The following is a 13,425-nucleotide window of genomic DNA, read 5'->3' as shown; positions in this document are numbered from 1 at the left end:
ATCTCTGGAAACAGCTGAAAGACCAGATTTTGCATTGAAAGTCCTTAAAATACCAATAACTGCTATTTTTATAATCTTAATCTTTTATAACAGCAACTTAATGACAATCTCAACTTCTTCTTTAGATCCTAAGGGCCATATCAAGTTGAATCTTGAGTTCTCAATAATAAATTTCAAATAGCAAACTGTCAATTCATTAACCTACTTTCAGTAATTGTAGTATAAATCCCAATTTAAATTTATTTTGCCCCCAATTTTTTTTCTTAAAAAGAATTAAATCAACTAAAACTAAATTTAAACAAAGACTTACAAAAACCTATGTTTAAAATATTATATATGCAATACATTATTTTTCAATTGACAATGATGGGTAACACTCTCAGAAACAGCCATTGAATTAAAGGCTCTGTGATGTGTCTAGTACTTTCCCAAATGTTTTCCCTTCAAACTATCTTCAGGAAAAAAATTCACTTAAAATATGACAAAAATTGCCATGAATGAATAATTATAAATGAGAAAAAGAAGTCACTGGCACTCAAAAGTAGCATGGCTAAATGCATTTTTCCAGTAGTTGGATATAAACTCTGTTTCCAATTATCAAAGTTGGATGGACTGGGAGGGTTATATACTCAAGGAAAATGCTCCATCTAATTGAAAGTTTATGCAAACTTTCTTCCTAGTCAACTTCTAAGTACTCTTTGGGAGAAATCAAAGCAATGAAATAGGCTTTCTTTAGAGTGGTCATTTTAAAACTTCCTTTTCAAGCCATACATGCACCTCAAAGCTAAGTGAGCTAGCATGGAGTTTAATCTTCTCTGAGATTTAATGTAAAACAATACTATACTGGCTTGGTTATGGTGCTACTTTTGTAAAAAGGAGAAACTAACAAACATTTGAGGTAACCTAGAAAGCACAGAGCATATCACAGACATCTTAAAGACAAGCATTTTAAACATTTTTGCCAGTGCTTCTCTGAGAGCTAGTTCTTTAAACAGAACTTAACAATTTTTACAATATTAAAAAAAAACAAAACACATCCCTCAAAATAGCCCACCGATGCTAAGTCAAACTTTCTGTATTTCTACAAAAATAGATGCACATAGAACTACAGAATTGTATTCCTGAAAGAGCATTTTCTTTGTGGTTCATCTTTTCCTGGCAAGGGGACTGGTTCCAAAAGAAAAAAAAAAGTCAAACTGAAACAAAAATTAAACCTTGTATTGATAAAAGCAAGACAAAAAATAAGAGAGTCGCACAGTTGGCAAAGGCTCAGATGAGGGAAGAAATAAACAAAAATGCTTTTCTTCAATGTCTAGGACCCACTCTACTTTCTCAAGAAAAGGCTCCAAACCAAAGTCAGCTGGATAACACTTCCTCTTCTCCTTCCACGTCTACTGCGTTGTGTCCCCTTGCAGAATGACAAACCCTGGCAGCATCTTTTCCCAGTGGGCCCATGGGTTCACGCTCCAACCTGACCTGCTAATACTGTGTGTTTCAGTACCATGGTGATTCCTTGCTCTTGTCTTGATGCTGTAGACCTAGAAGAGGTGACAATGAGAAAGAAGAAAAGCATTCATACTGTAGCACTCAAAAACGGGCATCATCCACAGTGCACTGGATAAAGAGACCAAAAAGACAGTCTAGGCATCTGCGAGGTATGACCTCAGGATGACCTGATCTCTAAGGAAATTCTGTGCCTGAGCTCATAATTTTCAAAAAGTCAACCCACATAGTAGATGACCAAAAAGCTCTAGACTAGAGCAGTGCTATTTGCACAGCACAAATTCTTTGTTTTTTTAATTGAGGTATAGTCAGATATAATGTATCAATTTCTGGTATACAGCATAATGTTCCAGTCATACCTACACATACACATTCTTAACTGTGGTTAAGATTTCGATCTTCCTAGAGTGTGAGTGAATAATAAATAAAATAAAATAATACAAATGAAATCTTATTTCTAATCTCAAAAGGAACTGATATTGCAGGGAAAGGATGTAACCAATCTTTGGGGGCATGTAGGCAGTGCTTCACTTAATAGTTTTCAGCAACCATCACAATGACTCTTGTGGAATAAAGTAGTGACTAAATTTACTTATTTTTATCACTTTTTCCTTCAGAAAATATTTAAGATGGTTTATAAAAATTCCATACCTCATAGCCAGAAAATAAAATTTACAGATAAGTTAAAAAATAGTGACAAGAGAAAAGTATGTGAGCATGAAGGAATTCCAGCTCAAAGCTAAAATGATTAGGAAGAAGTTGATCATAGAGGCGACAGAAAATGTGACTCTGATTTGGTTCTGATACAGTCCGTTGACTAATTTCTGATGTGGGCAATTAGCATAGCATTTTCAGCTTATACCCACTCGGAGTCACTATATTTTTGTCCCACAGCATACTTGTTCAGAAGAGTAAAGACACTGAATAATGGTTGTTTTTAAGTTGTTTAAAACCAAGTACCAAAACAAGAAGAGAAGGCTGTTAAACAAGTGGGTAGAAATGCAGTTTGACTGCTGTTGTGCTAGGATCCCAGGCTGTCTTCTCGATCCTTGATCTAAAAGCTATAGTTAAGCCTGGGCTGGGTGTCAGATTGAAAGGTTAAAATGAGCCAGGACGGTTTTCAATTGCCACTAAAGTAGCTGCAGTGATTTCATTTCCTGTCCTTCAGCTTGTCAACGGATTTTATAAAACAATGGATGTCATTACAAAACAGACACAATAAGTCAGTCATTGATGGGCGACATTAAGACAATCTACAAAAAAGACTACACAAAGGGAGATGGAACAAACAGAAGGACACACAGAAGCACCTTATAGAACCACAAGGCATGATTTCTGTTTCATAGCACTTGTATAGTGGGAAAAAGCAACACTTCCCTGAATGCAGAAAAATTAGTTCCATCTTAAGTTTTTTTAATGTGTAATGATAGCATTATGCTTAGATACAGAGTCAACAGTTTTCCTTTCCCATTTCAAAAGTAGAACAGGAGGAGAAAGAGGAGAAAGAGGAGGAGGAAGAAGAAATAAAATGATCTGGGGCATATCAATTCACTCTGTTTGCTTTATTCATTTTCAAATAATTGTGGCCAGAATAATTTGCAACCTGACAGAGTCTCTGTTGGGTGACTCTTATAATCTAAACCAGCTTAACTGACAATCTGCTGACTGCATAAATATTTTTTTTCATTATTAATACATTTCATCTTCTGTATGACTCAGTATTTCCACACTTGAAGACTCCATCAATCTATAGAATGTCAGCGCTGCAAGTCATGAATAGTGTTGGACTCATCAAGTGGTTTGAGTGTCTTTTTTTCTTCTTAAATAAAAGCAATTCCTAGTTTGCCTTGCAAAGACAGATGACTCCATCAAAATCATGTTAGCCTTTTTCTGTAGACGAGTATTACATTACTTAACATAGCCCTAAATTTTCCAACCAGAATAAATGGTTGGAATAACTCTCATTATAACTTCATCTTTTCAATATAGTTTTTTGTTCCCAAGTCTTTGCATTACTCCAAAGCAAACCTTAAAAAAATCAATTCATCTATAGCCTGAAACATATTAAATAGCTAATGTGCTCTTTGTGGTTTAGCTTCTTCTTAGTGATGGGACATAAATCAAACTTTGCTTTAATAACCAGGTACCCATATCTGTAAATTTCAAAATAGGGATAAGTAAAGCACAAGAAAATGAACAACTGCAGACAAAAGACACTACTACTAGTAAGCTGTAATGGAAAAGCAGAGCTATGACTTTTTTTGTTAAACATTGTTGAGGGTAGATCAGATTATTTAAGAATCAACCAGTACATGTTGTTTTTCCAGCAAGGGTGAAAGGAGACAAAATCATTAACCCATGATCCTTGTGTGGTCTACATATATCTTTAACCCATGATTCTTAGATGGTCTACAGATATTTAGAGTTTCCCCAAATTTTCTTACTAAAACACAAAATCCACTCTGCTATTATTTTGCTCCTATTTAAGCTTTTTCTTTTTTTTTCCTCCTCACTTCCCTGACTCAAACCTAGATGAAATTAGTGTATAACACAGCCTAAAATCTCCCCACTGGCTAGCTGAAATCACCTATGTTTATCTCTTGATAATAGTAACTCAGTTTTAGTTTTATTGTTTAGTTCACGAGATTTTCAATAGAAAGGGAAATAAACATCACAAAGATATTAGCAAACACTTTCTTAGGGCTGAATATGCCAGACATTGTGCTAAGTACTTTATGTGAAATATCCCATTTAAGGCTTCCAACCATGCGATATATTTTTTTAACTTCATTATACAATTGAAAAATTGAGACTAAGAGAGCTTACGTCAGCTATTAAGTGGTAGAACCAGGATTTAAAATGAGGTGGTCTGCTATCAGAGTCAATGGTCTTAACCACAACGTATGTCTCCCCTGTATGGACTATATTGGATGTAAGCTGTCACACTTAGCATATACTCCTGCAATTCCCCAAGTCAGAATTCCTTTGTTAATTCAAGGAAAAGCCAATACATTTTTAATATTCCTTTTTACACTGTTTAGAAACACCCTGGTTTAACAGAACTGATACTAGTATTAATAAAAGAGTTCTCTTAGTGTTTTTCTAAAAATTATACCTTTTCAATGTTTGTCCTAAAACACAGAAAATGATTACACAGTAGTTTGCTATACTTCAGATGAAGACTACTCCAATCATGTAATAGGACATGTCTTATTAATTGAGTTTTTTTTTGTTATGTATCTTTAACATAAGCACCCCTCCTCCCCACCCTCCACAGACTTCCCCAGTGTGAACACGGAATTTGAGAGTCTTGGACTGAGTCAAGAGAAAAGCCCGAAAGGTAACGCAGGCCCACAGACCCAGTTCCTCACTTCAATTCCATCAGCACTAACACCTGACCACTGGAAGAAAGGGCAAAACAAAGCCCGGACCCAGGAATAGAACAAAGGAAGTATGAATATAGGAAGGGCAGAATGATTAAAAGTGAGAGAGAAGTCTTGGTCAAAGAAGAACATAACATGATTTCTCTTTAAAATTTGAAGAATCTGACTATATAACAAGGCATCATAACTCACTCTCTCATTTTCTGTCTGAGATTTTTGGGAAGCTATTGTTTCACAGATTCACTTCTTGAAAAAAGCTCTGGGGATAAGGAAGTCGAGATAGCAACAGGGTGTGTCTAAGTTTAAAAAGCCTGGAAACATCCCTCTTCCTAGTTTCCTTCAACTCCTAGGTCTCTGGTGAAATGATCCTAAAGTTCCCATGGGCCCCGTAACAAGGGTCCAGAAGTCAGTTCAGAGAGAGTTCTGGGCCTGCTGGTGGGTCCCATGGCTATGATGTGGGTACCCCGTGGCAGAAGAAATGGCATAGGCCACCCCAGCTGAGCACCTTGGTGGGATCACAAAGACCGTGAAGCTGAACTCAAGTAAACGTGCCATTGCTGGGGTGGTGGGGCTGGGGGTGAGGGCTCTGGACAGAGAGGGCACAGAGAAACAAGAGTCGGGGGAGGGGATGTGTCTGCAACAGAGGCTAAGCTAGGAATGAACTGACAAGACCAAGTAGCAGACAGCAACCTTCTAATTGACGATTTTCATGACTAACACTGGGAAAGCAGAGGCAATCCGTAGGGAGAGGCTGAGGGAAGAATCCGAGAAGAGGTTTCAACTCTGAGTGGGACATTGTTTTAAACTGAGAGCAGTGAAGATATCATTGGGTGGGACTATGAATACTCAGAATTGATGAGGTTAAGTTTTCTACTATTGGGTAGAAGTAAAGGATACATTGGGTTACTGAAAAAGTTACATGCCAGCACACATGAGTTTTAGGATATATGTGATTATCAGAGTCAAATCCACTAGAAAAAACATGTCCTCCTTCTCAGGAAGCATAAACACTTGACAACACCATTGACTGCAGCTCTTAAGTAAGTTGAATGTGCTTCCAATTAACTTTATTGCTTCAGTTAAAAGAGGTAATGTGGTAACCATCCACTGGGGAACATGCTGTTGATAAAAAGAGAAGAAGAAAAATAGGAACATAAAACCTGGATGTGTGGGTAGAATATTTTATGACTGAAAAGTAAAGAAAGTACTTAAACAAACTTTTCATTTCATAGATATTGAGTCTAGAAACCCTTGTGGATCAGAATGCTTGCTATTAGAGTAAAAGAAGCTAGTAGCTTATTTCTACATTAAAAAAAAAAAAAGAATCCTTTGCTTCACCCTGGCTTTTATAAAGAACAGTCATGATTATTACAAATATAAATACATATAACAGTGTTTGGATGCTACATCAAAATAGCCAACCTTCACCAACAACCTGGCATCTAACACTGACACAGGGACCAATGATCACAAACTATGTCAAAAGAGAGACAGTCCTATTATCTTCTCCTCCTTTATAAAGTTATCATTGTTAATGATCAGACAACTACATTTGTTTGTCTGAGCCCTGGGACAATCCATTTAAATGCTAGTTAAGAATTTCTAAACAAGAGCCACATGGGGGTTGCACCTTAACACTAATGAAAAGGGGAAAAAAGAAGAGTGAGAGCTATCCAATTTGGAAATTATCATTTCAGATGAATATCAAGATAAATCATGTTTGACTACCATGGAGATCTCCCTTCATTTGTTTTTCAAACATTTTTTTAACTTCAAAACATTGTAGATCTCTTGTTTAAAAATCAAGTTACAAAGTATTTAGAAAGTAGAAGTTGGACATAATATCCTGTCATCACACAGCATGCTGAGTACAATTCAGCTGTACATACGTACTCATACCACTGTTCATACCGTGTTATCACATGATTATTTCACCAGCAATATTATCTTGGAAAACTATTTCATGTCAGTATATGCAGATCAATCCTTTGGAGGGCTGCACAGTATTCATTCTTCTCTATACAAGAAATTATCCAGTTCTCTATAGACATACATCTTTTGGATAACCCCCCAACACACACACACATGTGTGTACAAATATACGTGTTATTTATGTGAATAATTTAGTAGATAAAAATTCCTGAAAATATTTTTGTACAGTTGCTGACACCAAAAATATATATACATTTACATTTACGTATTTCATTGTGAGTGGTAAATGTTTCAGAAAGTTTGTACTGATATTCATATTTTTTAATATTTATTATTAGTATTATAGATTAAAAGTATCTAACTGTTTCAATTTGCATGCCTTTCAGTATTAATGAAACTGAAAATTATGTGATTAGGCCATTTCTTCCTGTGTTTTATCTTTGGCCAGTTTTCCATGCTTTTAAGAAAGCAATTTTTTCATTGATTTCTGAATGCTTTTTGTATATTAGGTATACTAGCATTTTTTCTCATGTATTTCCACTATTTTTTGTCAATTTGATGAGCACTAAGTACCTTCACACTCAGTACTTAAATGTTGGACAATAATTCTTTTAAAACTTGTCACAAATAAGATGTATTCTTGAACCAGACCAAAGATTAAATTTATTAGGACACTTGAATTACAATGATCTTCTTATCATTACAACTTTTACACACTAAAGCAATGATAAAAAGATACCTAACTATGACAACATAATAACTGATTAGCAGACGGAGGTTTTCCAGTGTATAGAGGTGTTTTCTCCAGACACATTTAGCATTGACTTATAATCTCCATGTCATAGTACTGTCAGAAACAATGAAGCGAAAACTGTCTGAACCTGTCTGAATATATTTAAGTTCAGGTTCAAAAGAGCAGTAGAAATTTAAAGCCCACTGAACCTGACGTTACTAGTAGACTGTCATTTACTACATTATTGTAAGAAACACAGCACACACACACCTGAGGCAAACATCTCAGGTGACAAGCAGTTCAGTGGCCAAGTGTTTCCCACTGCTCCTGGCCCAGACAGCAAGCTCCCTTAGCGTATCTCCCCTCTCAGAACCTTCCTCCCTCTGAAGCCACAAACTCATGCACAGAATCTCCAGCCTTCGGCGATACCCGCATTCTCAGACTTGTGCACATACGATGCTCAGCTGGAAGGGAAATTGACAAGCACTTTAAGCATCAGGATGTGGGCTTACAAATCTGAACCAGCCATTCTAAAACCCACCTTCTGGACAAGTATCAAATATAAATCATAAGTAGTTTTTGATCATAGTAGCATGTTTTTGATCATAGTAGCATGCTCAAAATTTGAATGTCAGTGTGATAACTGGGGACCAGGAGAGGCAAGATGGCATGTAGACACTGCTCAACCAATTCAGTGACCTCAAGTTCAAAAGCAGATAAAAAGAAACTTTGAAGACAGAGACAAAGAATAAAGGAAAAAGGGAACGGGGAAGAGTGAAACGAAATACCCTCTGTAATTTCTTCTACAGACTCTCCCAGAACTGAAGAGGAGCAAGACCAAAGAAACACTTGGATTGCTTATTGTAACTGAAACCACAAGTTATAATACTCTCAAGAGATTCTAACTATCCAGACATCTGTTGGATAACACATGCAGCCAAACATGCATCTTTAAAGAGGTTTCTAGGTTATGCAGTGACAGTTTTACGATCCAGAAAATAGATAATCCAACTGGAGGAAGAGCTAATCTGGATCCACAGTTTACCCATAAAAACTTAATTAGGGACACAGCACCAACCCAGCAAACATCCTACCTGAAACTAGGCGTTTGGTAAGGACTCTAAACGTTTTTTAAATCACTTCAGAACTGCAGAAATACAATGTAATGTTTATGTCCATTTAGCTTAAGTAATCAATCTCCCATTAAATCAAAACATATTGGAAAATATTCCATAAGAATGAAATATGCTGCATATAGATCAACTCTATACTGACATCAGTCATTCTTCATCTCACTTCTATGTGAGGTGAACACAAGTTGCTCTCTGACATTTTCCAGAACTGTCTGTCCAACCTAAGCAAACATAAATAGGGCTTTAATGATTGTGAAGATGCTAAGTGTCACCTGATACTGCTCAAATGAAGCAGCTATGAAAATAAGCATTATAGCACATGCTTGTGGTTGACGAAAATGATGACGTGAAATCTGCCATGTATCAGCCTGTAACCAAACGAAAAACAGCATGTTTTGTCCCTCCTCAGACTTTTTTTGGTCATCTTTTTGCCAAGGAATTCAGAACATGCTGGCCACAGACAACTGTTTGTGAAACCTTATATTGTTGATAAATAGAACAGTAAGAGAAGAGTTAGGCAACCAGAAAGAGAATAAAGAAAATCTGGAAATTCCACAGGCCATATAGAATTTCTGTCTATAATCTTTGTAGCCCATTTGAAAGTCGATGTAATATTGTCTGGGGACGAATTCTGAAACAGATTTCTTCATTCAAGCCGTTTCTTTTAGATGCATTCCCATATGTGGTATGAGAAATAGGAAAGTATTATTGAAAAGATAATTTGCTGATACAAAATGCACTGACCTCTGAAACAGGTATTTTAATGCTTTGAGTGTTCTGCATTCGGAGCCATGTAAGAATTAACAAGGAGTGTTTTCAACCTCGATAACTCCCCTCCCAAGCAAGCATCTAAGCTTCTTTGGGGAAGGCATTGTATAGTTTGACAAAGTTCCCAATTGCAACTACAGCTAGTCTATGACAACTTTGAGAAAACAATCCAAAGATAACAGTGTTGCCTAACTTTGCTTGTAATTTTTAAGAAAACATCTCATAAAGCACAGGAATTTATATATATATATATATATATATATATATATATATATATATATATATATACATATATATACATATACACACACATATATATATATTTATAGAATTTATATAGCTACCAATAGAAACATATTTACAAAAATGTACATATTTACTGGAATGGAAAATGAATCAGTTCCTAGTTCACAACTTTTAACGATTTAGCATGTATTAATGGAGTTCTGGTGAATCTACTTATATGTATAGCCTAACTTCTTAGTTCTGCACATAAAATTTCCTTTTGATCTATATGAGTGACAAGAACAAACATCTCAACAATACCTAAGCATAATGGGTGAGGATTATTTTTTTTAGTACCCTCTCATTCCACATGGTTAAGTATTCTAGATGGAGAAAACTATGTTGAAAAATGTCAAACACCTGTATTTTGATGACCCTTCTAACCCTTGTCTTCTTGATTCTTTTACCTTCCCCTCCCTCATTATCTGCCCAACCAATATAAAAGCACCCAGGCTTCCTCGTATGGCTAATACCAGAAAACGTTACCACTGGGAAATGTAACTCCAACAAATGTCACAGCTTTTCTTCAAGAACAGAAACAAATTAAGTTAGAAATAGGCAGGAAGTGACAGACATTAAAAGCTTGCATCTCAGTTACTCGTGAGGCTTCACATCTCCAGTATGACTTTCTTACTCTGTTTGAAATGCACCGTATTTATTAAGAATAAGGAGAGCTTAAGTTCTGCATCACGTGTCACCATCTAGAAAACACGACCACATGGGTTACTTCATTGGAATCACTCAGCCGTGTCAGAGTAGGGAGTATCATCTCCACGTTGCATCTCACGAAGAGGAGTGGGGAGGTTATGAGACTTGCTCAATGTAACACAGCTAAGTGAGGAGATGGGTCCCAGAATCTATTTTTCGGCCTTCTCCTTTTCCCAGATACATCTATGGATACGCATTTCCACATTTCTGCAACAATTAACATTCCCTGTATTTATCATCATCTTACGAGTCCCTAAGTTTGGGAGGGGAGGATGAATTATTAGTAAAATCAATCTTTCTCCTTGTCCTTTTCTCTCTCACACGCATACACACACGTATGTATACACATGCATATGTTTTCCTTCTAAATTCCTCCTTCTCCCCTTCTGAAACTTGTATTAGTGACCCTGATACATTCAGCCCCAAAAGGAGACACAAATTGATAAACTCTCTGCTTTCACTGAGCTGTAAGTACATGCACACACCCACCGCAGAGACACACACATACAGGATTTTGTCTTCTTTTTTCAAAAAATATTTTTACTAAAGGAGCATATACATGCACTTCTTCATCTGTTTTGTTTCCTGTCAGCAATACCACAGAAAACATAATTCACTCATAGGTTCCGCCTCTCGATGGCAGTCACCTGATTCCACCTTTCTGCTGCTGTGAATGTCATTACAATAAACATTTTGCACCTACACTGCTCCTTATATCTGTGTGGTAGAGACTCACCAAAGGAAACACGCTGGGCCAAAGCTCCTGAGTATTTTTAACTGTAATGCGTTTCCCAGTTTGTTTTTTTAAAAAGCCTATAATTCTTTAATTTTCTACCAGCAATAGATGAAAAATAGCAGTTTCCCTTAACCAAGGGATTCTCTCACCTATACAGACCCCACATTATGCAATGCATCCTAGAACATTCAGAATCCCCAGAAGGCTTCTGCACTAGTCCCGTAAGTTAGGAGGAGGACCCGTGAGACAGAATCCCCACGCTCTGGGCATTGTGACAGGGCGGTACTATTCTAAGGATGAAGGGCCAGCAGAGAGCATGGGCAAGACCTACAGGGCTCTGGGAGCAGGGGACTTTCATTCAGGTCCTGCAGAATCTGCTGTGGATACTGGAAACTAACAGCCCTGCTCTGGAATGCATTTCTCCCCAATCGCCATTCTGCTACTTTTCATGCAGCTCTCGGTCTCTGGCTGGGATCTCCTGGCATTTCTCATGCATCTCAAAGATGATGGTTTCCATTACCCTTCTGGTCACGAAACTGTCATTCTGGACATGCACTTAACACAACTAACGCCATTCCAGGGTGTGTAAATATTTTAACGTATCTTTGGTGTTTTTTTTTTTTTTTCTCTCTCTCAGTGGAAAATTGGCTTATGCCATAAGCCAAAGAAAGAGAAAAAGGTTTGCAGAAAGTATGAAGCAAGCAGTTGTTAATTACTAGAGTCTTTACTGTTACTGAATCATAAGAAACTGTAAAAAAAAAAAAGAAAGAAAAAAAGGTCCATAGAAAGTATTAGTGTAGAAACATTCTGCCTAGCATTTTTCCCCACAACTATTGCCTTGTGATGTTTTAACTAGCCTGATTGAGATAATGCCCTCAAGGTAAGTATCCAGAAATCTACAAATCTTTATCGACGAACGCAGCTGTCATTGAAATGTCACATTTTTCTAGGGCTGACTTCTATATTAAAATGCATTTAATGTGTCCCCCTGCTGAAATCAAATTATTAAAGGTAAGCTTCTCTGTCTATTCTATTTTATAACACCATTAAATAAAATTTCCTAATTTCCTCATCATTTATAAAAATCATAAATAATGTCAGGAAAGACTTCAATGAATCACCAACCCCCTAGCTTTCATATATGTATTAAATGACTAGCATTTATGTTCCAGGAGAAAGGATGTGGAAGTGGAAAGGAGGAAAAGTGCTTGTAGCTGAGCGTCTATCACATATGTTACTTTGATGTGCTCTCTTCTCTATGATGGAAATATCTTGGAGCCTTAATATTTTATACAACTCATATTTTCCTGTTAATTATTACTGCAGCTCTCGATGATTTCTCTCCAAATTTACCATATCTCTCTTTCATGATAAAGCCTGGAATTGGAGAATCATGTTATCAAGTAAATATTCAATTACCTTAGGTTGGTAACTCTTGGTTTCCCTTAGTCTCTTTTTGTATATGTATATGCTGAGAGAGAGGAACAATTTCTAAGAAGTCATTGTATGTGAAGTTCCACGATTTTAATACCCTTTGTACTCCAAATAAAATTCCAAAATTAGCAACATTAAAAAAACAAAGATGTTAAAATAGTTTAGCAAGGTTATTCTGAGAACTCTCATGCCTGTGTTTTGCCCGGGCTTGTCACCACCAGACCACCGACAAGAAAGCATGGGTCTTGAGATGTGACCTGGAGAAATGGCAGCTTACAGTTTGGATGGAAAAGCAAGTGCTAACCTGATGTCCATCTCCCTTTCATGGAGAGGAACTGCCTCTCCATTTGCTGCTCTAGTACATTAGCTGTTTGTCACCCTGCTCTTTTATTTCCTGTATATGATAAACAAAGATATTTATGTTTCTAATGGATTTCAATATAAAATATCCACATCATATGAAGCAAGACTGACCACAATGATCTTAATTAATGAAGTAGTTTAATTCACCTATTTCAAAAAGATCTTTAAAATTTTTCAAAGGGAACTTTTAAAAATAATTTTGAGCAATAATAATTACAACTTGGATTGCACTAAAATATAGTTTTTGTCACTTATGAATGATGTCCCTTCACAAAACATTCAGATTAGAAATTCAGATTAAACCAGATTTGGATAGATAGATAGATAGATGGTTTACAGGCCTTATACCATTACAAATTCAGAAAATCATTTAAGGTGATTCTACTTCTCTATTATCAGACACAAAACGTCTATGAAGAAAAAACAATAGATACGAAGGACACTGGT

At 36.4% G+C, this 13,425-nt stretch overlaps 1 protein-coding gene across 3 annotated transcripts in view; it reads right to left on the bottom strand.

The window, feature by feature from the left end:
- Positions 1–257: 257 nt before the first annotated feature.
- Positions 258–13,425, bottom strand: part of VGLL3 (vestigial like family member 3) — a 39,230-nt gene continuing 26,062 nt past the window's right edge. For all 3 annotated transcript variants that reach the window (XM_064496340.1, XM_064496331.1, XM_031457625.2), the window contains exon 4: positions 258–1,538. In XM_064496340.1, coding sequence (XP_064352410.1) covers positions 1,495–1,538 — 44 coding nt within the window. In that variant the 3' untranslated portion in view covers positions 258–1,494. The remainder of the gene's footprint in view (positions 1,539–13,425) is intronic.

This window comes from Camelus dromedarius, chromosome 2, assembly GCF_036321535.1.
Source record: "Camelus dromedarius isolate mCamDro1 chromosome 2, mCamDro1.pat, whole genome shotgun sequence".
Classification (NCBI taxonomy): Eukaryota; Metazoa; Chordata; class Mammalia; order Artiodactyla; family Camelidae; genus Camelus; species Camelus dromedarius.
Note: the sequence above shows the minus strand (reverse complement) of the source record. Positions and strands in the feature narration are given on the sequence as shown.